Source organism: Bison bison, unplaced genomic scaffold (assembly GCF_000754665.1).
Source record: "Bison bison bison isolate TAMUID 2011002044 unplaced genomic scaffold, Bison_UMD1.0 scf7180017864474, whole genome shotgun sequence".
In the NCBI taxonomy this organism is placed as follows: Eukaryota; Metazoa; Chordata; class Mammalia; order Artiodactyla; family Bovidae; genus Bison; species Bison bison.
The window spans coordinates 8,924,894-8,952,304 of record NW_011495035.1 but is presented as its reverse complement, the minus strand read 5'-3'; the positions used below and the strand labels follow the sequence as shown (position 1 = coordinate 8,952,304).

Genomic DNA, 27,411 nt, shown 5'->3' with positions numbered 1-27,411 from the left:
ATTCCTTCCAAAGAAATCCCAGGGCTGATCTCCTTCAGAATGGACGGGTTGGATCTCCTTGCAGTCCAAGGGACTCTCAAGAGTCTTCTCCAACACCACAGTTCAAAACCATCAATTCTTCGGCACTCAGCCTTCTTCACAGTCCAACTCTCACATCCATACATGACCACAGGAAAAACCATAGCCTTCACTAGACGAACCTTTGTTGGCAAAGTAATGTCTCTGCTTTTGAATATGCTATCTAGGTTGGTCATAAAGAAAGTATAGTCACCATCAAAGGATGCACTATTGTCTCTAAAGTACAACTTAAATCACATGTCAGAGTCTGTAGTTTACTTGGTTAAAAATTGGTCACATACTCAATATGATATGAAACTATGTCCAGTATGACAAATATTACTTCTTCAAGAAGTTTACAATTTTTCCAAATATAGTCAGATCTTGAGGTGTTTCCACTAATAGGCTGAGATCAGAGGCAAGAAATATGCAAAATTCATCACATTTTTCTTTGAAAAAGAGCAAGAAAAAAACTAACTACACATGTAATACACATACACAATTATATAGAAAGACACATAGACCCTTACGCACACACTTTTCTTTTGATCTGATATTAATAATAGCAAACTCACCAAGCTCCACCCTATTATATTGCAGGATCAACCAGGGAAGTCATCCTTTACCAGATTATCTACTTAAGAAGAGCAAAGAATTTGCATATTTCATGGAATCAATGGATAAGTAAATATCTTGCACAGAGAATGGGCCTAAGAGATCTTGATAGGTAATGTTTCAGATTTTCAAAAGACAACAGATTCTCAGGAGTCCTATTCAACATTACTCCAACAGAATGTAGCTCTCCAATAAAATACCTGACTGAAAGCCATTAACTAGGTAAGCAAAGTGATGCATTATATTCCCAAAGTCATCTCCCACTTTTGAAAATTTATCTTGAATATGTGCCAAAAGATTTTCAGGCAGCCCAATTTGCATGCCATTCCTAAATGAGTCAAGGTCTTTAAGGCACAGTACTCTTGAAATACAAAAATAATGAGATTGCCTGAAAACACCCATTTGTGTAAAAATAATGTGATTCTTGCTAGACTGCAGGATATATTGAAATATATGATTTTATTTAAATACAAGCATAACCATTCAGAACTGACTGGGACATCACAGATAATCAATATATGTGACTACCTCAGAGGGTGATGCTGCTGCTGATGACTTATTGTCTTCCTAATGTTAACTGGTTCAATTTTTATCATATACTGTTAGCTACAAGGCAAAACTGGCTTTAATCATTCAGTTTAGGAGCAGATGAAAGAAATCCATCAACCCACATGCAGGTTGTCTTGATACCTTCAACACATCTAGAGCTTAGCCAAGGCAGAACATTCTTATGGAATCTCTATCTGTCCTAAAATATAACCTATTTTTTTTTTTTGCTATCAAAAATAACCAATCTAGAATCTAGGGTGAAATAAAAATGTGTCATCATACAGACTTAAAAATCAATAAACATTGCCTGATGATTTCAGAGGCTACACATTCAAGTTTCAATTCAATTCTACAACTTACAAGCTATGGTATTATGGGCAAGTTCTACCTAAGCCACAGTTTTCTTATTTGTTAAGTAGGGTTGATCTCAGAATATCTACCTACCGGGTCAACTGTGAAGATCAATGCAGATAGATACATTCAGCTGAGGTTTTGTCATCCTGTATGTGCTGAACGAATCCACAGCACAGACTCCTGAAAGTTACATAGTCAAGAACTACTTGAATGTGAGTGGCATTGCACTGTCATGTTAATTGCCTGTAATTTTCTATGCTATTAGTCAACAACCACAAAAACATTAAGTCAAAGAGAGTTGTAGATTCTGTTGTGCTTGGTTTATCAAATGGATGTTTTAATGCATTTAAAAAGAATACAACCCACAGATGTGTTGTTCTTCTTACTGTGCATATTAAAATTGTATAGGAATGTGTGAGTTCAGAAAATGTTGAATGACTGCCATATATGCTTAACTTAGGAATTGTAGAGGAAAGAAATCTGCTTAAATATACCCAAATTCAAATTCAGACCCTGTAATTCTGACATTGCTTCTCTCCCCAATATACAGTGGCCTCATTACAACTCACTATAATATATGAATACCAAAATAAATGTGAACAAAGCATCTGTTTTGTCATGTACAAATATATTTCCTAACATCTGTGTAAAGATTTCTAAGTCTTCAAAAATCTTAAAAATAAACAATTTGCTACCAACCCAGAATGGGCCACTCCAGAAAATGGTTAAACTAATCTTCCCTTTAAGAGAAATTCAAACATATTTTGAGTGATATTTGTATTTTCCTAACTTTGCTTCCTTAAGAATGATGGAAAACATGTATAGACAGATAAATGTGTCTTCTCATTTACTAGTGTCGTATTAACTACATTTAAATAAAGCCAAGACGATGAAAAGTCGGGGTCAGGCTAAACAACTTCAATGATTCCTTCTCTTTCTATTCTGAAATAACAACAGGCTACTATAGATGGCATTCAATGCTCACTTTTCTTAACTTACCTTACATGGCAGCCCAATAGGGTCTTGTTTTTCTTTGTTTATTTGTAATGCATACGTAGCATCTCATTCTCTTTTTCATATTTAGAAGGCTTTCACCTAATTTGTTAAAATTCATAAACTACTCATATGCAAAGAGCAGCTATAACAGCATCAATCCCTACATTCCTAAGTGAATCTTAATCTCCTTGACACTACCAGCTGCCTGACTTAGCACCAGAACACTTAACTCTGTCTCTTTAAAGGCAGTTAATAGTATGCACAATCAAATATTTATTCAAAAAATTATCCAAAAGGGAAGGGATATATGTATACCTAAGGCTGATTCATGTTGAGGTTCGACAGAAAACAAAATTCTATAAAGCAATTATACTTCAATTAAAACATAAATAAATTAAAAAAAAGAAAAAAAAATGCAACATCTACAACGTATAAGGTGATGTGATTACTGAGATACAGCACTGAACTCTACATATATATTTTCTTTTTATGTGAAACTTGAGTTTTTTCAAGATTTGTAATTGTAGAGACAAAGTTACTACAGACTGAAATAAAGGCAAAACTGATTGTAAACTGTAATACCTACTGGAATGATTAACCAGCATTTTAACTCAAGACCCAATGAAAAATGCTCTTTAGGACAAGTCATGAGGAAAATCTGGGGGTGACATTTTGATTGTTTTACTTGTGATGATACTTTTACAGCTGTTTTCATATGCCAAAATATATGAAGTTGAACATTTTTGAAATGGTGAGTTTGTAAAATGTCAAATATACTTCAATAAAGTTTTTCTTTTCTTTTTAAAGAAAAGAGAGAACAGCGGAAAGGTGGTACTCTAATTTCATCCTGGAAAGCTCTTTAGTTTCAAAGGGGAAACTTTCTCAGATGGAGAAGGATTTAAGTGGAAAGTCAAAGACTAAAGCTAGTCACAGAAAATCAAGGGGAAAGACCAAGACAGAGTGAGCAGCCAATGTGAAGGCCCTGAATCAGGGAGAGACTGACTTGTCTGAGTCATGGGGAGGTTAGAATTCCTCAGGAGCGCAGGGAAGAGCTGCATGAAAAGAGGTGATATGTAGGACATCAGTTCAGTTCAATTGCTCAGTTGTGTCCAATACTTTGTGACCACAAGGACTGCAGCATGCCAGGCTTCCCTGTCATTCACCAACTCCTGGAGCTTACTCAAACTGAAGTCCATCGAGTCTGTGATGCCATCCAACAATCTCATCATTTGCTGTCCCCTTCTCTTCCTGCCTTCAATCGTTCTCAGCATTAGGGTCTTTTCAAATGACTCAACTCTTTGCATCAGGTGGCCTAAGTATTGGAGTTTCAACTTCAGCATCAGTTCTTCCAATGAATATTCAGGACTGATTTCCTTTAGGATGGACTGGTTGGAGCTCCTTGCTATCCAAGGGACTCTCAAGAGTCTTCTCCACACCACAGTTCAAAAGAATCAATTCTTTGGCACTCGGCTTTCTTTATAATCCAACTCTCACATCCATATATGACTACTGGAAAAACCATAGCTTTGACTAGACAGATCTTTGTTGGCAAAGTAATGTCTCTGCTTTTTAATATGCTGTCTAGGTTGGTCATAGCTCTCCTTCCAAGGAACAAGCATCTTTTAATTTCATGGCTGCAGTCACCAATTGCAGTGATTTTGGAGCCCCCCCCAAAAATAAAGTCATCCATTGTTCCCACTGTTTCCCTATCTATTTGCCATGAAGTGATGGGACCAGATGCCATGATCTTCGTTTTCTGAATGTTGAGTTTTAAGCCAACTTTTTCATTCTCCTCTTGCACTTTTATCAAGAGGCTCTTTAGGTCTTCTTTGCTTTCTGCCATAAGGGTGGTGTCATCTGCATATCTGAGGTTATTGATATTTCTCCTGGCAATCTTGATTCCAGCTTGTGCTTCGTGCATCCCAGCATTTCTCATGATGTACTCTTCATATAAGTTAAAAAAAGCAGGGTGACAATATACACCTTTGACATACTCCTTTCCCAATTTGGAACCAGTGTGTTGTTCCATGTCCAGTTCTAAATGTTGCTTCTTGACTTGCATACAGATTTCTCAGGGGGCAGATCAGGTGGCCTGGTATTCCCATCTCTTCCAGAATTTTCCACAGTTTATTGTGATCCACACAGTCCAAGGCTTTGGCATAGTCAATAAAGCAGAAATAGGTGTTTTTCTGGAACTCTCTTAATTTTTCCATGACCCAACATGGAAAATGTTGGCGATTTGATCTCTGGTTCCTCTGCCTTTTCTAAATCCAGCTTGAACATCTGGAAGTTTATGGTTCACGTACTGCTGAAGCCTGGCTTGGAGAATTTTGAGCATTATGTTGCTAGCATGTGAGATGAGTCCAATTGTGCAGTAGTTTGAGCATTCTTTGGCATTGCCTTTCTTTGGGACTGGAGTGAAAACTGACCATTTCCTGTGGCTAATGCTGAGCTTTCCAAATTTGCTGGCATATTGAGTGCAGCACTTTCACAGCATCTTCTTTTAGGATTTGAAATAGCTCAACTGGAATTCCATCACCTCCACTAGCTTTGTTCATAGTGATGTTTCCTAAGGTCCACTTGACTTCACATTCCAGGATGTCTGGCTCTAGGTGAGTGATCACATCATTGTGGTTATCTGGGTCATGAAGATCTTTTTGTACAGTTCTTCTGTGTATCCTTGCCACCTCTTCTTACTATCTTCTACTTCCATAGGTCCACACCATTTCTGTCCTTTATTGTCCCCATCTTTGCATGAAATGTTCCGTTGATATTTCTAATTTTCTTGAAGAGATCTCTAGTCTTTCCCATTCTGTTGTTTTCCTCTATTTCTTTGCATTGATTGCTGAGGAAGGCTTTCTTATCCCTCCTTGCTATTCTTTGGAACTCTGTATTCAAATGGGTATGTCTTTCCTTTTCTCCTTTGCCTTTCATGTCTTTTCTTTTCTCATCTATTTCTAAGGCCTCCTCAGATAACCATTTTGACTTTTTGCATTTCTTTTTCTTGGGTATGGTCTTGATCACTGCCTCCTGTACAATGTTATTAACCTCCATCCATAATTCTTCAGGCACTCTGTCTATCAGATCTAAATCCCATTAATCTATTTCTCACTTGTACTATGTAATCATAAGGGATTTGATTTAGGTCATACTTCAACGGTCTAGTGGTTTTCCCTACTTTCTTCAACTTCAGTCTGAATTTGACAATAATGAGTTCATGAACTGAGCCACAGTCAGCTCCTGGTCTTATTTCTGTTGACTGTATAGAACTTCTCCATCTTTGGCTGCAAAGAATATAATCAATCTGATTCTGGTATTGACCATCTGGTGATGTCCCTGTGTAGAGTCTTCTCTTGTGAAGAGGGTGTTTGTTATGACCAGTGCTCATCACGGAGTGTGAAAAGGGCTCTGTATTTTATTCCAAGCGCAATAATAAGCCACTCAAAGTTAAGAACTGGGCGATGATAGATTTATATTTTTAAATGATCACTTTGGCTGCTACATGGATAACAGAATAGAAATGGAGAAGAACTGAAAAAGAGTGAGCATAAGAAGACCAGTTGGAACTGTCTGTGTCACTGCAGTAAGAAGTGATAAGAGTCTGGCCTGTTATGGGGCACAAGAGATGAAGAAAAGTGGATTGTGGTGGTTTTAAATCCTTTGACATTTTTCCTTCTGAAAGACAGAGCCTAGTGCCTTGTCCTCTAGTCTGGGCAGAACACAGCAACTCATTTGAACATACAGAATATGGAGGAAATGGCCTTCTACCACAACATCCTATGCAAGGCACTGTGGCTTCCTTTTGTTTTCTCTCTGTGCCATTTGCTCTTGGAGGAAACCAAGGGCTATGCCATGAGGCTGCACAACAGCCATGGAGGAGCTGAGTGGAGGGACAGAGGCCTCCTTCCACCTGCCAGCATCAACTTGCCAGGCCTCCATGTGACTGAGCCAACCTGGAAGTGGGAACTCGAGTCTTAGTGAAGCATCCAGAAACTGAAGCCCCAGGTGACATCTGACTGCCACTTCCTGAGGGACCCTGAGTCGGAAGCCGTTTTCCAACTCCTGACAAAAAACAAAATCAAAAGAAAACTTTCTTGAGACAATAACTATTCATTGCAATTTTAAAAAGTGAGAGAGGTAAGTTGAGAATGATCCTAGCATTCTTCTAATGCATCCATTATCCAGATATTATCTTTGTGGGAATGGGGCAGGGGGAATGAATGGCTTAGATAGTCCTGCCTAGGGAGAAATTATACCAGAAGACACACGTTTAAAACATTGGGCTTATTATGATAACAGCAGTGGATGGCTAAAAATGGAAACAAGATTGCACTTTCACAGATCATTGAACTGAAAGGCCCTTCAAAGAATGTTAAAAATAAGGCACTGAAACCAAAGAAACTCACAAGTCCTGCTTTTAAGAAGCAACTAGACTCCCTAAAACTTTTAAGAATGGTTTCTGTGTTAAATCTTGCACAACTAATGCCACAACCACTCAGCACTCTGTCAAAACATCATGTGCTTAAAGGGCCACTATCAGCGCCAGGTAGCCTGTTTGAGGGCTCCATTCAGAGGTTAGCCTGGCCCCTTTATGTCACTTGGGCTTCCCTGATTGCTCAGTTGGTGAAGAATCTGCATGCATTGCTGGAGACCCCAATTCGATTCCTGGGTCGGGAAGATCCATTGGAGAAGGGAAAGGCTAACAACTCCAGTATTCTGGCCTGGAGAATTCCATGGACTGTATAGTCCATGGGGTCGCAAAGAGTCAGAAGACTGAGAGACTTTGACCTTCACTTTATGTCGCTCATTGTTTGATATTCTGCATAGGCAGAGGTAAGTAAGAAGATGGGCTATATTCTTACTTACAAAGCCCTTGAGCGTCATGAAATAGAGTTATAAAGCCAGTACAACAGTACCGTTACTTATCAAAATCAAAATGGGTTTATATTAACTTTTGCATAGTATATGGGGTCAAAAATACAATTACTTTCACATATGAAAAGTAATTCATAATGAGAACATGATATCACACAAAAATATATTGACCTGAATCAGTTCTGCCAGAGTGTATCCAATACATCATGTTCGGGTATTACATCTATTTGGGGACCAGAAAATATCAACTTTTTATATTAGCATTTCCCAAACTGTGGGCTGTGCAAGCACTGGTATGACAGATAACTTTTAGACTGTACAGAGACACAGCACTAAATAATATTATTCACTCGAGAATAAATTCATACCTTCTTCAATTAATTCTCTTTGAGTCCTGATTAAGAAGAAAGTCTGAGCTGATGTCATAAAAACCTAACATTTGACAGTTTTAGTTTTGTGGAGAAATAACAGGAGTCAGAATCAGAATAATGTAAGAAAAGCCAGGATTTCATACATTTATTTCTGTAGTATTTACTTTTATGGCTATTTTTCTTTTACTTGTAAAAAATGTTACTCCTATGATGAAGTTCTTTTGCTAAAAATAGAGTTAATAAAAACTGAAATAAATATTTTATAATGATCTATAATAGAAAAGAACCTGAAAGCATATATATGTATATAAATACATATATTATATATATGTGTGTGTATATATATACACACACATATATGCATCGCTTTGCTGTACATCCGAAACCAACACAACATTGCCAATGAACTATACTTCAATTTAAATAAATAAGTTAATAAATAAATTAAAAGAATGCCAGCTAAAAATTTTTGGAGTAAATAATAATACTTCTATATACAAGGAGTATACAGATTGAACAGAAGTAGATGATCACTGAATTGTGGGTAACGCTGGCCTATAAAGCTCATTTTGGTTCCATTCCATTATTCACTTATGCAGAATCTCAGGTCTTAAGTGGTCAAGAGATTGACTTAAAGTCATAAAGCTATGAAGTAGCAAATATTGTTCTAGACTCCTCGAGTTTCTATTACGTTAACATAATAAAAAGGTAAAGAACAAAATTCAAGAGTAATTTCTTCTGTGAGTGTCTCTATTTTAAGTTTTTGATGTTAGTAATAGTGCTTCTTTTTCCCTCAGTCTACTGCAATATAGTTGACCTACAACATGTATTATTCATAGTTTAAGGTATCTAACATAATGATTTAATATATCATGACATGACTATCATAATAAGTGGCAATTACTTTCATTCATTACTACAGATAGTTGCATTGTTTTTCAAAAGTGATTCCAAATCACTGAACAAAACATTTATTCATTTATTTATTTACTAAATTGAGGATTTGTTTAGATAATATGAAATCATAAACAATTATGAAGTGTAATAGATTGATAATCTTTTTCCCTTTTCTCATCTTGAATGCAGCTGAACAGAACAAGTCTAAGAAATCATAAGGGACACACAAGGAATCCAGAGCAACTTCAAACTTGACTCTATTTCCAGTCAGATAAACATTATATTAAAACCAAGTTTTTGTGCAAATATCACACCACTGGGGAGACAAACGTTCCCAAAGAGGGCATCCAAGAACTCTGCCTAAGAGAAAAAATAGGAGGGGAAAATTCATTTTCACTTGACAGTTTTTAGCTGACAAAGATCACTTGTGTGCAACCCTTACTTTCCAGTCTTATCAGAAGTTCATAGCTTTCAGAGAAATTCTACAGAGAGTATCATATCAAGTTCTGGCAAAATATATTGACCCAGACAAATACTGCTGCACTTTTATTATTTATTCTTCTGCTCAAAGATGAGAATTTATTGGGGTTTTGCTTTGTGCCTTGAATTATCACAATTCCTACAGTGGAGGCAGTAGTTTAGTCTATGGACAAGACTTTGTTAAGAGAATTTCACCCTTTCCTTTAAAGGAAGCATAGAAGATACCTTGTACAAAGTGTATTGTTGTTTTAGTTGCTAAATCGTGTCCAGCTCTTTGTGACCCTATGAACTGTCGCCGGCCAGGCTCCTCTGTCCATGGTATTTTTCAGGCAAGAATAGTGCAGTGTGTTGCCACGCCCTCTTCTAGGGGATCTCCCTGACCCAGGGATGGAACTGCATCTCCCGTGTCTCCTGCATTGGCAGGCAGATTCTCTACCACTGTGCCACCTAGGAAGCCCACTCAAAGTGTATACTGTATTTGAGTATATGAATACATTAGCCTAGTAAGTTTTAAATAAATAAATTAAAACTTCACTCATTTCAACTCAGAGGGAGGTGAACAGTTGGAGTTTGAAGGAGTGTTTAAAGACAATTTCATTAGCTTTACATCTGTATTCTAAGCTAAGATATAATTAGACTGAGAAAGCAAAGGAAGATAGGAGGGAGGGAGAAAACATACCAGGAGTAAGCCAGAGGAAGAGATAATGACTACTACCCCAGGGGGTGGAAAGAAAACAGTGACATTCAAAGGGATAGAAAATGTTGGAAGTTGGCGAAAGATACCCCCTTGGAGAGAAAGCAGGATCATTACACTGTGACTACATACAAAAAAATTAAGCTATTCTGGGACATAACAATCTACTCAGTTTAATTTGATTTTCTCCAGAGTAATGGGTTAACTAGTAACTAAGGAGGAAGATGATGAAGGGTAAAGCTGGCAGGCACTGTGGAAGGATAGAAAGTTGAGTTCCTGCTCAGGAGATGATCTGCAAAAATAAGAGTGCTGCTCAGGAAGGTCCCTGGTAAGGTCTGAGGCTGGTGTGGACCAGGTGAGAGAGGCGGAATGAAGCTGGTGTTGGTGAAGCCATTCCTGCATGATTTTCACCCACTATGATGTAGTTGCCCTCCCCTATGATGCAGATGTGATGATATTAGCCATCTTAGGGCTGCTCTGAACCTGATATAATTTATATAATGTATTTAAGCATTTAGGTCAGATAGAGGTAGACAGTAATTAATGCTGTTATTATTAGTATTGTTATTATCATCATCATTATCAATAATGAATACCTTGCCCAAGACTGTAATGTTTCAGTAGTAAGAAAAGTGAAAAATCAGGTAAAATAATAAACAGTAAAATATTAGATGGATGATAAAATGTTTCTATTTTGAATAGTCTCTAATTCAAATATAAAGCATATGGCTCAAGATAAAGGGTAAATATACAGTAATAAAATGCTTATAAACATTTGTATCTATACAGCTATAGAGTGAAAGTGAAAGCCACTCAGTCGTGTCTGACTCTTTGTGACCCCATGGACTATAGAGTCCATGAAGAAATTCTCCAGGCCAGAATAGTAAAGTGGGTAGCTGTTCCCTTCTCCAGGGGATCTTCTCAACCCAGGGATCAAACCCAGGTCTCCCTGCATTGCAGGTGGATTCTTTACCAGCTGAGCCACTAGAGAAGCCCAAGAATACTGGAGTGCGTAGCCTATCCCTTCTCCAGCAGATCTTCCGGACCCAGGAATCGAACTGGGATCTCCTGCATTGCTGGTGGATTCTTTACCAACTGAGCTATAAATAAGATACAATTTATTCTCAGAATAATATAATTACATAGGAGAAACAGTCATCAATCTTGCCTTCTTTTCCTTTCCTACCTATGAAGGAGGTTAAGAGCTGCCCCCTTCCTAGTCAACTTCACAACGAACTCAAACATCCTCATTTTTGACATTTCCTACACAGAAGTGTTCACGACAGACCAGAATTTTGCATGTTATCCTCTCTCACTCTCACTGTTTTCTTCCCTCTTTATTTATACAATGTCATGCAGAAGCCACTGACATCTATGAAGTAGATGGAAATATATTGCTTGCATTGGGACTCACTGGTAAATGGGGAGAAGGTCATGATCTTTATTATCGATAAATGAATGCAATGGACATTGTTATCACACCCTAATTATAGCTCAGTCATTGTGCTAAGTATTTCATATCTAATTTCTCAGAGAATTAGGCTATTTCTTCAAATTCATACACTTAGTAGGTACACTGAATAAAAGGTTTTCAACCCAGATTTATCTCACCCCAGGATCATGGTCTTCTCCACTGTAGGTTGTACCAAGGAAATAGGTTCCAATATTTCAACATTATGGTTCATTGAGAAGAATACTGTATTTTGTCTATATTTCTCACTTAAATCTGGATTTAAGTTCAAGATCTAAAATCAAGATTATAAATTCCTTAAATCCCTGGACTAAACCACAAAAAACTATGTATACCCAACATCTATCACTATGTAGAATGTAATAGATGCTTAGTAAATAACCAAATAAGTGAATAAATTAATAAAAAGTGTGTAAGTATTTTTAAAGAAATAAAAAAGTTCTAACTTTAAGAAAGTAATCTGTTCTCCTAATTGCTTTGCTACTGTATAAAAAGTCTATAGGGAATTATTACAACCTACTAAAAATCATCTCCAGTTGGAAAACAGATGACAAAGGCAATCAAAAACTTTTGTCCTCAACACTCGTAATAATAAAATTCAATATCCATTTACATAAACAGAGTTAAGACATGCTACGATGTAATAAGAAAACAACTATGAAGTCCAAATCAGGAAGGGTTATTATTATCGAGAGAAAAGGAAAGCAAACCTTCCCAATTTAATCCTTCCCCTGAAAGCCTCTAGCCATGTGAGCTAGGGCAAACAAACCCATTCTTTTGCTCACTGGTTTTCAAATCTGCCCAAAGACTGGATGAGAGCACAGCTTTGACAGCTGTAAATCTCTGACTGTGGAAGTAACTATTTCCTGCAAGGAACGGATTCGTTAACCACTTCAAAGTTCCTTAGAAGAGAGTAACACTTCCTTTCCTTTCTCCAGTTGCTTGTCTGGAGGCTAGTTTCCACATCAACAAGCAGAATGTATCTCAAACTGTGTTAATTTCTTTCTGGTGTAGATGTCACCTATGTGGAAGCACTGTAGCTGGAATGAGGGAGTTTATATTGATTTTTTATTCCTTTTACTTAAGTAGTTCAAGCAACATATGCATTGCTGCTTTCATATCTTTTCAATAATATACATGGCATCACACTTCCCTCAGGCACTCTTTATCCAGGACATCACCTTCTCTTTGCATCAAAAGTATTTTTAAGACTTTGATCTGGGACATAACCCTCTGATGTGGTTTGGGGGGTGGGGGGGGGAGGTGTGGTTTAATCACAGATTCAATTTGTATTTTTAAAATATTTACGTATTCATTTTGACTACATCAGGTCTTAGTCGCAGCACACAAAATCTTTGCTGCTATGTGGGAACTTCCCTTGTGGCACAAGGACTCTGGAGCACAGGCTCAGTTACTCTACAGCAGGTGGGAATCTTAGTTCTCCAAATAGGGATCGAACCCACATTCCCTGCATTGCAAAGTGGATCTGTAGCCACTGGACTACCAGGGAAGTCCCAATATGTGTTCTTAGTTTTGGCCACCAAGGGGTTTGGTATAGACAGACAGATAATGAAAAGATGTCTGTTTCCTACAGATACCCACCTGAGACAGAATTGAAAACTGGTGAAGTCAATGCACTTCCTGACTCTTCAGGACCACTCTCACAGCACAGAGCTCTCCTTCCACCTCTCTCTCTTCCCCAGGAATTCAATATGACACCTTGGGTGAGTTAAACTCGGAGAGTTCATGCTCCCAGAAAGGTTTATCTCTCATTCTTTTCCACTTATTGCAGTAGCTGCCCTTTGGAAGTGGAAGAGAGACTGGGACTGCAGTGAGTGCACTGAGTGCATTGAGAAACTTGTACTCAGATTATGCCACCAATTTTTCTGAGTGTCCCTGGTCAACCCAGTCAACTTGCCTATAAGATAAAAACAACCAGATAGGATTACAGTCCCCTGGATCACGTCTGAGGGCAGTTGGCTCTAGTAACCGTGGCTTCCTGACAGCAAGACAGACTCTCTCTGGAGGGAGTAATGCTTGTGTTAGTTTTGCTTCTCAGAAGGTTTATTTTTTGCTGAGATATAATTCATACAGCATGTAACTCACCCTCTTAACATGAAGTGTTTCTCTGGTCTGAATGGAGAACTCCATGGACATAGGAGACTGGCAGGCTGCAGTCCATGAGGTCATAAAGAATCTGCATACACACACAGGCAGTGTGTATGCATGCAGGCACTGCGTATGCACACAGGCACTGGTCTGAATGATCATGTCCCTCTAAATTCCTGTGTTGAGAATGCATGCCCTGTGTGATGCGATGAGCTGCTATTAGGAGGTGGGGTCTTCGGGAGGTGATTTGGTCCTGAGGGCAGAGCCCATGTGAAAGGGATTAGCACCTTCACAGAACAGACTGCAGAGACCCTTGCCTCTTTCTCCATATAAGGACACAGAGAGAAGTGGACAGTCTGTCATTTGGGAGAGGTCTCTGATCAGAACCTCACTGACATTATATCTTGATCTTGAACTTCCAGCCTCCAGAACTGTGAACAATAAATTTCTATGGTTTCTGAGCCACCCAGTCTGTGATATTTTGTTATAGCAGCCTGAACAAACTAAGATAAGTGGGTGTTAGTATTATATATCCATAAGGGATGAGATGGCTGGATGGCATCATTGACTCGATGGACGTTGAGTCTGAGTGAACTCCGGGAGTTGGTGATGAACAGGGAGGCCTCGCGTGCTGCGATTCATGGGGTCGCAAAGAGTCAGACAAGACTGAGCGACTGAACTGAACCGAACTGAAGGTTGTTCAACCATCATTAGATTAATTATAGAATATCATTCTTTTTTTTTAATATTCTATTCTTTTATTTTGCTGTTCCATTATACTGTTTCTAGTAGCGTTTTTATTCTTTTTTTTTAAATTTTATTTTATTTTTAAACTTTACATAATTGTATTAGTTTTGCCAAATATCAAAATGAATCCACCACAGGTATATTAAGAGAAACCACATATCCAATAGCAATCACATCCTGTACCCTCCTAAGTGCTGTTATGGTTCACTAATAAACTTTCTATCTATGGATTTACCTATTTTGAACATCTCGTGTAAATAGATTCATCTAGTATGTGGCTTTTTGTGAGTAGCTTCATATAAAATTTTCAAGGTTTATCCATGTTAGGATATCAGTATTCCTTTCTATGGCTGGATATTATTCCACTGCATGCACACAAGGCATTTTGTTTATTTATTCATCAATTAATGGAAATCTGGGTTGTTCCAATTTCTGGCTATTGTGACAAATAATGCTATAAATATTGTTGCTGTTCAGTCACTAAGTCATGTTTGACTCTTTGCAACTCCAGGACTGTAGCATGCCAGGCTCCTCTGTCCATGGGAGTTTTCCAGGCAAGACTACTGGAGTGGGTTGCCATTTCCTTCTCCAGTCGATCTTCCTGGATCAGAGATCAAAACAAATATCCCTGCCTGTGTCTCCTACATTGTCAGGTGGATTCTTAACCACTGAGCCACTGAGGAGGCCTGAGGCTATGAATATTTGTGTATAAATTACTTCTTTTTTGGATGATACAATTTGAAAGTTCTCCAGAAGTACTTAAGAAAAAAATCCTCTGGTCTTCCCTGGTTCACTGTTTTTGCTGGATATAAGATTATGAACCGTTTCCTCTGTGAAGGCATCTTAGAGGGCCTGTGATAGAAAAGAGCATAGTACTTGGAGTATGAAGATGTAGATGTCAATATTAGCTCTGTCAATCACTAGATGTTTCACTCTGAATGAATTCCATAGCCTATTATAGTCTAATTTCCAAGACTATAATTTTATAGAGGATTAGTGATGCCTGATCTCTAGGGTTGTTAAGAAGATTCAAAAAGAAGGGAATGTAGAAGCACCTAATAGAGCCACAAAAGATGTTATATTTATTCTGTCATTTACATAGTATTTATTGACGGCTTTCTCTCTGTCATGTACTATCCCATGTGCCTCTTAAAACCAGTGAATAAAACAAATATCCCTAACTTTACGAAGTTTAAAATCTTCAAGGAGACTCATTCACCCTATTCTTTGAGTTAGGGACTTTGCAAATTTACATTTTGTACCTTTCCCATCTACACTTTTCCTGAACCAACTCCCCTTCAGGTCTACCAACCAGAGTTTCTACCCCTACAAAGAAAAGAAAAGTAGGTGATTATTGTCAGCTACATTTATAGGTTAAGAATTAGTAGGTGAGTTGCTTTATCTATTATGACATTGCTTTCTAATAGAAATATAATGTGAGGCACATATGTAATTAAATTTTTCTAGTACCTACATTGTGTGTGTGTGTGTCTGTCTGTCTGTGTGTGTGTGTACACGTGCACTCAATCATGTCTGACTCTTTTGTGACCCCATGGACCATAGCCGCCAGTCACCTCTGTCCATGGGACTTTCCAGGCAAGAATGCTGGAGCGGGTTGCCAATTCCTTCTTCAGGGAATCTTCCTGACCCAGGGATCGAACACACATCTCTTGTGTCTCCCGCATTGGCAGGTGGATTCTTTACCATTAGCGCCACCTGGGAAGCCCAGTACCCACATTAAGAGAAAGTAAAATCAAACTGGTAAAATGAATATGTTTTATTTAACCCAACATACTCATTTCAACATAATTGACATAAAAATAACCAACAAGGTATTTTACACTCATTCTTTTCATTTTTACTGTGTCACACAGCTTGCAAGATGTTAGTTTCCAGACTGGGGATTGAACCTGGGCTCTGGCAGTGAAAGTGCTGAGTATGAATCGCTAGACTGTCAAGGAATTCCCTATATTCCTTTTTTTTTTCAGGAGATTTCCCACGTCCAAGGCTGCCCTGCAGATGCAAAAAAGATGACGTGAAGTTGGACACGGAGATAAGACTGATATATCTACAAGCCAATTGTCACCAAGGATTCTGCCACAGCCTGAAGGTAGAACGGAGCAAGGAATGATTCTTCCTTAGAGCCTTCTGTGGGAGAACAACCCTGCCAACATCTTGATTTCAGACTTTTAGCCCAAGAATTGTGAGAGAATACATTTCTGTTGTTTTAACCCACTTGAGCTAGCAGTAATCTGTTACAACAGCCCTAGGAAAGTATTACAGATTCTGGTAATTCAGTTTGGACTGGCCATATTTCAAGTGTGCAACAGCCACATGTGGCTAATTTGAATGTAATTTTAAAGCCTTTAGAGGAAAAGTCCTATATGGTCATTTTCCAAAACTTTGCTTTAGAAATGAGAACCTTTGAGATAGGTCTTAATTGAGAACTGAGGGGGTGGGCCCTCTGCCTTAGAATCATTTCTTTCTTTAACAAAATAATCTGTTACTTTTCTTAAGGGAAAGAATCCTTGATTACTCTGAGAAGACAAAACATCCCAGCAATCCACTAGGGGTTTTGCAAAATATGAAAGCTATTTTTCTTTTATCACTCCAAGCACAGAACTCACACCTAACAACATGTACCTTATTGTTTACCAAAATGATCAGTAATCGTACTCTAGCTGTAGGCTCAGGAGACATTCTCCTTTGTTTTCTACTCTCCAAAGATTGTGTAACATAGTTCTATCTTTCTTTAAAATTATGGAATAATATCTTTTTTTTGCATTTATTGCATCAAAAAACGGAGAAAGAGTGCAGACCAATACCACACTGTTAGTGGTTCACTGGCCAGGAAAAAAGGCCCAGCATAAAAATTAAATGATTTCAATACTCAGGACACCTCTTCAACATAAAAAGCCCTTCCTTTGTATCATCAAGTATTCAATAAGTTGCCCTGAAAGCTAGGCTGACCTGAGTAAAAAGGCAGCATATACACTAGGGGGAAAAATAAACCACTAGATTATGAATCAGAAAGTCTAGATTTCAGCTGTGCCATTGATGTCAGGCATATAACCTTGAGCGGGTCCCTGACCACTCGGGTTCTCATATGTAAAATTGGGATAATGACAATTTCTGCTCTACTTGCCTCTCAAGAGCATTTACTATGACTCTCAGGCTTTTGTGAGCATCACAGTTGCCTGGAGGAGGAACATGAACTCACCTCCAGAGGTTATGATTCTATAGGTCTGGCCTGGGGCCCAGGAACCTGCATTTCTGATAAGTTATCAGGAGTTGCCGATACTGCTCATCCACAGACTACATTTTTGAGGCCCACTGGCTTATAATACTTTATAAGATGGCAAGCCCCATGATAACAGGTACTATGTGTCAATGGATATTACAGCAAAACAGTTAGAGGTCCTGGCTTTTGAACTTGATGGACCCAGATTCAAACACTGCCTTGGACCCGTAAGAGCTCTGATTCCTTGGGCAGGGCACATAGCCCCTCATCTAGGAACGGGTTGTTCTGAGGTTCAATGGTATCCTGTACTCAAGAATGCCATACTACATCTGGCACAGAAATGCTCAATAAATGTTTACTCTTGACATTATTACTGTAGTGGTCTCTAGCCTCCAATGAGTTTGTGAAACAGATCGTTCAGCAAATATTTTATAGACTAACAAGTGCTAAACAAATTAAGGGGATTATTACGGTGGTATGGGGCTACATTGTTAACTAACTCTGTTCTTTGTACAGGTGAAATACCTGGTTGACAACACCAACGGGAGTTTTTCAGAGGAGAGAAGAATGGAAGGGTATGGTCCACTAGGGAGTCCATTCCAGCCCTTTCCACCATATGCATTAGGGACTTCTATGTGCTCCTTTATTTATCTTAATTTTTAAAACTCATTTTAAAAATCTTTTTTTTTCCCCTGTCATTTTGAACTACCAGATCCTTCTCGTTTTAGAACCCTTAATCTGCAACTTGCTAGGAGTTCTGTCATAGATATCTCTACAGTGCATTTACAGTGCCAGACCCCCAGATAAACGGCTCTAGCTGTCAGGGTCCTTGCTGCCAGGAGGCAGATCCTCGAAGGTGTGGCTGCTAAACATGTATATGGATGCCCACTGGCTTGTTGCTGCCGGTAATGAAAATGACAGTGATATTAATAGCAATTAACACATGTTCCTAAGTGAAAATTTCTTCCTAAGTGCTCTACACATATGAGTTTAATCAACGAGGTATTTATTTTTCAGAGAAGCTTATCATATTTCTACTTTATGGATGAGGTCAAACAGCAAAAAGGTGGGGGAAAGGCAACAAATGTGCTATAAACTCTGTTATCCAACCTTCAATCACTAAAGGGTGGGGTACTTGTGTGCTAAGAAGCTGACTGGTGGCATCAGCAGCAGCATCAGGGCAAAGAGGACAGGACCAATCCTTCACTTAGAGCTAAATTACATTCTTAGAGAGCACCACAATCCTAGCACTGGTGGGTCCTCAAATACAGGCTAATGACTCAGTGAACGACAAACCACAGTCACTGGTGCTTGCTCGAATCAGACACTGCACTAAGTACAAAGAACATATACATGACCTCAACTCTCACAGACAACCCAATAAACATGTATTCTGTCTATTTTATTTTATAAAAAATAAAAAGCAACTCAAGTCTTGGGGAGATAAAATAGCTTGACCACACAGCTGATAAGTGACAGGTTTCTCTCTTTCATTTCAAAGCCCATGCTTTTGGGTGGTGTTCCTGGCATGGTAGGAGACTCCACAGCTGTTCCTTCACCCATCCTCAAGTTCTGAGGAATCCTATATTTAACCAGGCATCATCACACAAGCTGATATTAAATGCATACAACATTTGGATTTTTCATCCATCTGCTTTTCTCCTTTCTTCCTAGTGTGTTTCATTCATCAGATCATTTTTTTAAGATACAACATGTCCTAGACTCTATCAGTACGAGAGTTTTATTTATAGTGAAGGCATCCGAGGCGTCCAGGCTAGCTGAGCATATCTAATGAAGCCATTAATGATTTTGCTTCAGGAGAGATCTTAAATTGAACATTTCTAATAACTTTTGGTTTGTATCACTGCTACTATCTGTCCATGCTGGTGGGGACATAAAATTGCTGCCAGTTTCTCTATTTACCTCAACATCTTCATGACTGATTAATATTTTTCGACTGAGAAATGTTTTTAAGGACTTAAATTGTCAAAAGGAGTTTTCTGTTTGCTGTTTATTATTTTCTGGGTATACTTCTCCCTATTCTTTTCCTAAAGTTTCTTCACTGGACCCACTGCTTTTTAATCTAGCTATTAACTTTCTTCTTGCTAAATCTTTCTACTACCTTGGCTTCATTTCATGGCCATGGTTCTGAGACAGCACAGAGGAAATAGGAAATCCATTCTTTGGCTGCAGTCAGCATGGCTGGCTACACTGGCCAGACAGTTTCTTAGAAAGAGAAACAATAAAATAAGAGTTCAGTGCAAAACTAGGCTTTGCAGTAGCTGTATGAAAACTGACATTTACTCAACTCTGTTTTGATCTTAATTGAATGCCTGTTACTTTTGCAAAAACAGAGGCAGTACTCGGTTTAATATCTGTCTAGAATTGGGAATTATTTGAAAGTTGTCTCTTCTTCTGTTTACTCTGGGGAAAATACAAGAGTTTGAGAACTGAAATACTGCTGCTGGCTATATTGTGAGGCCAACTTTGAAACTCACTTCTGTATGCTCTGCATCCTAGTGGGGCTATATAGGCATGATAGTGATGGGGTGCTGGGATCTTTAGGGTAGATCCTGAGCTTTGCAGGAATGTGTGATTAAGGGAAAATTTGATAAGATTGTGCTTATAGAGTTCTACTACCAATGCCAACAAATACTGGGGGTTCCTACTGTGCATATATGTTCCCAGACCCTAGAAGAATAGAAAAGCATCCGTAGTCTAGGAGCTTCCCTGGTGACTCAGATGGTAGAGAATCTGCCTGCAATGCAGGAGACCCAAGTTTAACCCCTGGTTCATAATCCCCTGGAGAAGGGAATGGCTACCCATTCCAGTATTCTTGCCTGGAAAATCCCATGGATAGAGGAGCCTGGAGGGCTACAGTCCATGGGTCACAAACAGTAGGACACGACTTAGTGACTAACACACACACACACACCCATAATATACTTCAGTTTAACATATAAGACACATCTTGAGCCTAAAATGCCTTCTGAGGACCACTGGACATTGCCTCCATATACTCTAATTGCACCCTGGTTTGTGTTTCTTGGGTTTCCCTGGTGGCTCAGAGGGTAAAGAGTCTGCCTGCAATCTGGGTTCGGTCCCGGGGTTGGGAAGATCCCCTGGAGAAGGAAATGGCAACCCACTCCAGTATTCAAATTTCATGGATGGAGGAGCCTAGCAGGCTACAGTCTATGGGGTTGCAAAGAGTCAGACATGACTGAGACACTTTACTTTTGCATTTCTTACTGTCACAGATTCAAGCTACACCCCTGTGATTAAGTATTCAACCAGGGCCTCCTCCTTGCTCCAATTACGAGAATGCTTGCTAATCCCAGAATATGCCTCTTGAAATAAACAGGACCCTTTCTCCACTGCCTGTCCCAGATGCAGTGGTAACAGCAGCAGGCAGCTTGTGAACAGACAACAAAACACTTGCATTTGCAGAGGATGCACTTTCTCAAAAAGAAATCATTGCTGAATTTGGTCAACTGCATTATAGAGGTGGGAATATATTTAGCCTCTCTCAAACCAAGGCCAACTGAGAATACATCAACCATACATTTTTTTCACCCATTTACAGAGGACTTTTAAATGTCTTCACACCTCTTCTTCCATATGAACATATGAACCAGTCATTTTATTCTTTTTCTCAAATCTGCCAATATGAACAGAATCAGTAACACACAGAAAAAACACACAGGACCTATGTGAAATTTCATATTAGATGAATAAAATTTCAAGCTTAGCTCTGACCCTTCAGCATATATATCTGCCTTTCAAACCATGTGTTTAGTTAGAACTATGGTGCTAGTGGTAAAAACAAACAAACAAACAAAAAACCTGCCTGCCAATGCAGGAGACATAAGAGATGAGGGTTTGATCCCTGGATCAGGAAGATCTCCTGGAGGAGGGCATGGCAACCCACTTCAGTATTCTTGCCTGGAAAATCCCATGGACAGAGGAGCCTGGTAGGCTATAGTCCATGGGGTCACAAAGAGTCAGACATGATTGAAGCAACTTAGCAGGCAGCAGACAATATTCTTAGAGTTAGAAAGGACTCTAGGGGAGTATCTGTTCAATATCCTCATTATACAGTGGTGTAAACTGAATCACAGAGAGGCAAAAATGACTTGTCCATCAGTTGGCTAATAATAAAACTAGTAAATAGTAAAACAAGTAAAAAATTAAAACTATCTATTTGCAGGACCTGGATAATACTTCCAGGCATATTTACGTAGAGGCATGCATGCAGGTTATTGTTGTCGTTCAGTCCCTAAGTCGAGTCCAACTCTTGGCGACCCCATGAACTGCAGCACACTCGGCTCCCCTGTCCTCCACTATCTCCCAGAGTTTGCTCAAATTTATGCCCCTTGAGTTGGTGATGCGTGCAGGTACTCACATGCATATATGCAAACAGACCAATATCACAGTCAACACTTCAATAACCTCTGCCAAAATCATGTTTTCTGTCTGGTTTTGTCCTAATTACTGATGTGACCAATAATGGGCTTCTCCTCTGCTACTAATTGGTGTGTGTGTGTTTTTGGTCTGGATTCCCCCAGAAGCAGAGCCTGAAAGAAGGACCTGAAAACAGTTCATTTGGAAGATGACTCCAGGAAGTCCAGTGAGAAGGAGAAGACAGGGAGTGTATTATGGGCAACAGGGCTTCTGTCTTGCTGGGGACCTCAAAGGAACTCTGAGGAACATGCCTAGGCTTATCTTTCTGAATGACAGGCCCTGAGGCTTTTATCTGCTGAATCTCATGCCCCATGGTTTGTGGACCACACTGAAGAAGGGAGTTACTTTCTCGAAGCTCCTCTTGCTTGTGACTTTAGAGGAAGACTCAAGGCAGAAAAATACAGAGTGGGAACAGTCTATCTCTTGATGTAGCACCCCCTTTTCAAAAGCAGATATTGACAAGGGGGTGCTATACCAAGAGATAAAATTTTAATACTGCATATGTTATATCTAATTTTAAAAACACATTTATATGAATCAGCCTTAGAGGTGGCTGGTTCACTGCCTTAACATGAAGGAGATGGCATGCCTTGGATCCAGTGCACAGGTGGGAATTGGAGATCGGCTTTCTCTTACTCATGTCTGGTCAGTACTCAGCATTTGTTCATTTGACATATGGTTATTTATTCAGTGACTGGCACTAGGTACCATGCAGTTTGGAGATGCTGGGCATACAGCCGTGACCTAAAAAGATGCAGAAGGCCTGCCTTAACAAAGCTTCAGTCTGGTAGGGAAAGGTATTCAGCATAAAGACAAATAAAACACATAGCTATTCATATACTGGTAAGACCTCTGAAGAAAACGAAAGAAGAGGGGTATACAATATTGGTGAAAGGAATTACTGCTATTTTAATTTACTTTTATTTATCTGCTGTGGTCAAGAAAAGTCTTATTGATTAGGTGGCATTTGAGCACAGATTCAAAGAAGGCCAGAGGGCAACAGACAGGGACATTCAAGGGAAGAGCATTATTAGGTAAAGGAAGAATTAGTAGAGACCCTAAGGTCTACTTATTTGGTACTGTGTCTCATAACAGAAACTAAGTGCTTGAAACAGACTTTGCAACCTGGTGAACTAGGAACAGCATCTTGCCGGAAGGCCATTCTGATTTGCTTCATACAGCCTTTTACTTATTTAAAGATGTTTCAAAAATGTGGATAATTTCTTAAAAGTCTTTATGGAATTTATTACAGTCTTGTTTCTGTTTTATGTTTCTGGGTATTTGGCCGCAAGTCATGTGGGATCTTAGCTTCCCAACCAGGGATGGAACCTGCAACCCCCTTCATTGGAAGATGAAGTCTTAACCACTGAACCACCAAGAAGGTCCTCATACAGTCTTTCAATTTTTATTTTAAAATTAATTTGAGTTGATTGGCAACAATAATTAGATTTATTCATAAAAGCTAAAAACTGGGAGACCTGGCATATAGGAGCAGAGTGGGGCACCAGTTGGCACGTTAATAGGACAAGTTTTGTCCAGTTTCTCAAAGTCACCTATACTGCCTGTTGTCAGAAGGAGTCAGTGTGACCTTAAGAATGCTTCATTCATTTACTAGCTTCCTTGTTCTTCTAAGTAGTAGGGTTATGAGCTCCCTGTTTAAATTAAGAGGGAGAAAAATAAAACTCAATTTTGTAGAGACTGAATTTTCAGACTACTAAGCATCAATAGTCACATTTTGTTTTAAATTGTTGTGAGAGACTGAGTCTAGCTTTGTAAGAGAGAACACTGTCCTTGTACCATAAATTACTAATCAATTCCTTAAATAATTAGCAGACCTTTTAAGGTGCATCTCGTGTAGGAGAAACTGTGTATTTATTTGGATCTTCTACCTTGTTTAGGAAAAAAGATCACACAAAAAAAGCATATTTGAGATTCACTAATTATGATAAACATAATTGACAAACTGTTTTCCTTGCCAAAAATTAATCAAGAAATACACAACTAAGAAAGTTAGAAAAGGAAAAGAAAGAGCAGTTAAAGAAATCTGTTCAGAATTCAGTGTCGAGTACTATGTAAATTCATGAAATCAAGACAAATAGCAAGAAAACAAAAACATTAATTAATGCTTGACTTTACCTACACTGAAGAAGGCATATGGTAAGGGAATATTAATGCCATGTAAACCAGTTCACAAAAGACTCACCTCAAAAAATCAATATAATGATTTCCTGCAAAAGGTTAAGTGCATAAAAAAGATACAGGTACACATCTTGGGTGAGAATTTCTAGTTTTTCTAAAACACCACTGAAGAGATTAATGGCTTCACTGGTTTTTAACCCTTTGATTTCTTGTTATCTACTGTGTACAGTGGGTTAATTTGACCACAGATTGCTATAATCAAATACTGAGACACTGATTCATGATCTTGTACTTTAAAGTAGACGTTTATCTTAGAGTCAGGAGAAGTTAGAGACAGATTGTCCCAGTTGAGGACTTTCAGGAGGATCAAGGCCCATGAAAAGACTGGAGAAAGGAAGTGAGGCACAGAACCTGAGGCATCTGCTGTGTGGTGGACATTTAGCTCCTGAGCAGATGAGGGTGAGAAGTAATATTTCTAAAAGAGACAGCTAGATGCCAACAGGACCATAAGCAGGGAATGGTGAGGATGCTGTAAACCTAACTAAGGAAAGAAGTGCAGGCTTTGAAGCTAGGGTTTTCTAAAGTTTCTAAGTGGATGGTGGTTCACATTTAGAAAAACCTAGGAAGAATGATAAGCCTAATATTATATGCCACAGCTGGAGAAGGCACTGGCAACCCACTCCAGTACTCTTGCCTGGAAAATCCCATGGATGGAGGAGCCTGGTAGGCTGCAGTCCATGGGGTCGCGAAGAGTCGGACACGACTGAGCAACTTCATTTTCACTTTTCACTTTCATGCATTGAAGAAGGAAATGGCAACCCACTCCAGTGTTCTTGCCTGGAGAATCCCAGGGACGGGGGAGCCTGGTGGGCTGCCGTCTATGGGGTCACACAGAGTTGGACATGACTGATGTGACTTAGCAGCAGCAGGAAGAATGAAAGCCAAAATTTAAAGAGTAATTTACAATCATACACTGAAGAAATCAATGAGAAAGCTACAAGACTGAATAACATGTTGGTCAAAACTATGGAATGTGGAGTTAGTCAGCTCTGAGACTGAACCTTATTAGCTCTACCATCTCCTAGCATGGTGACCTTGGGTGAGTTTCTTAAGTTTTTAATGGTTTAGTAATAATATTAATAATAACAGTGATAAAAATAGAGTAAATACTTCTTAGTGATCATGAGATAATGAAATAAAGTACACTGAGTGCTTAGTGCAGTGTCTGGCATGCATAAGAGATCCACATACAGGAGTACTACCATTACTACCTTTAATTACACAGTAATCGCGGTAATTTACTGTAATCCATGGATGGAGGAGCCTGGTGGGCTGCAGTCCATGGGGTCGCTAAGAGTCGGACACGACTGAGCGACTTCACTTTCACTTTTCACTTTCATGCATTGGAGAAGGAAATGGCAACCCACTCCAGTGTTCTGGCCTGGAGAATCCCAGGGACAGGGGAGTCTGGTGGGCTGCCGTCTATGGGGTCACACAGAGTCGGACACGACTGAAGTGACTTAGCAGGAGCAGCAGCAGCTGTAAGTCAGTACGGCTCTAGAACTCAGCTAATAGACTTCTGTATCTTTCTTGCATAGGAGCATATCCACAGATGTTAACACTGTTCTGTTTCTCTGTAAGGTACTCAGTAACATTATTTGAATGAATGCATGAATCAAGTTAAGTGATGACTAAAAAAGTCTCTTTTATTTTATGGTATAAAAACAAATATATTCCAGGTATCTGTCTTGGACTTGACACTCTGAATAACAAAACAGATCAACTAGTTTTATTTCAAAAAGACATGGAAAGACTCCCACCATCCCAACCTGGAAACCAACTCTCAGTGCATACTGGACATAGGCCGCATCAGCACTGAGTTCTGTATGTCAGCTGGCAGGCTCCTATCTTCCAGAGAGCCAAGAAGGTAATAAACAGCATGTCTGAACTTCTCAAAGCCCTTGCCTAGCAGCTGGCCATGAAAGTATGGTAAAAGCCTCATGTCTATGCTTATGGCTCCTGCTAAACCATAGGTGTACTCAAATGAAAACAAAGGTATGAAAGGATGGTGTGATATCAACAAAGACATTGAAAGCGTCATCCAGATAAAGTTCCATCCACTGACATCAAAGTAGGCAATACACGAGACTAAGCAGCTTTATTGCCCAATATCTCTGTACAGTTGAGTGCTGGAATGAGCAAAAATAACAACTTTCAAACCAAATAATAGTTCAAACAACTCTAAAAGGACCAGACAGACAGGTGAAACATCAGTGTCTAGCTCTGGATACAACACCATGAAAAGAGGCGCTAAAAGACCATCAGGAGAGTACATTCAGTGGTGTCAGCAAACGCTATGTCATAGTAGCGTGTACTCTTACTATTTTATCATTGCCATCTAAAGTGAAGGCCCACTTTTGAATTAGTGTGAAATACAGTGGCATTTTTAAATCAAAAAGTTTTCAAATGACACTCTACCTGCAAGGCACAACATGAAGGATTGCAGTACCAGCAGTTCCCATGGCAACCTCATCTTCAGTTTCCGAAGTCAAAGGAGTTTCAAGTCCAATAACAAGTGAATAGAATGGCTGCTTCTTTAAAGTTGTGTTCAACCTTTAATCTGTGGAGGAGAAGAGACATGACAATGAGATCTGGGAATACTTCTCCTTGTGGTCTCTGCAAATTTACTGAATATGAATAAAAGTGTGACTTTTGGAAAACTACTACTGAAAAAGAGAAAGCATGTTAAATTTTGAATATGAAGCAAATAAGCCTCTTTTCCTTCTTCCCAATGATACTGGGGTAGAGACTGGGGCAGATAGATCCCTGTGGCTACTGAGTGAAGGTAAGAACAGCTTCTGATTAGAAGAGAACCAACCCGAAGGCAGGGGACTGAATTACGTTTTATAAGTTCCTTTCCAGTCCCTTAATCTCCAGGTGCTGTGCTTTTTATTTTCCAATTAATAATATACCCAAAATAGTGAATACAGAAGAAATGTCATTGAACAGAATAGGACCTGATGGACCTTAAGGAGAAATTCTGAAGTCTTAGAATGGAATTAAATGTGTGAAAAATAAATAACCACCCCATGATTTCAAGTATTTTTTCCCCCAATACTCTATGTTTCATCCCTAAAACACAACAGAAATGTGCAGCTCCAGTGCCTACAGACAAAAATCCTACCAACTATGAGTAGCTATCTACTAGGTTCTTTTGGACAAATCCAGGGCATGAGTGAGAACAGCAATTCTTCTGTTAGCCAGGAATCTTAGAACAGGAAAACTCCATGGTGAAGAGAGGCTACTTGTTCTGTGTACAATCTACATAGCAGGAAAGTGGATGGGCTAAGCAGGA

General features: G+C 39.1%; 1 protein-coding gene across 3 annotated transcripts in view; it reads right to left on the bottom strand.

The window, feature by feature from the left end:
- The window catches only part of CNTN4 (contactin 4), a 999,337-nt gene that overhangs the window by 474,272 nt on the left and 497,654 nt on the right, over window positions 1–27,411 (bottom strand). For all 3 annotated transcript variants that reach the window (XM_010862023.1, XM_010862025.1, XM_010862024.1), the window contains one exon: window positions 26,535–26,676. In XM_010862023.1, coding sequence (XP_010860325.1) covers window positions 26,535–26,589 — 55 coding nt within the window. In that variant the 5' untranslated portion in view covers window positions 26,590–26,676. The remainder of the gene's footprint in view (window positions 1–26,534; window positions 26,677–27,411) is intronic.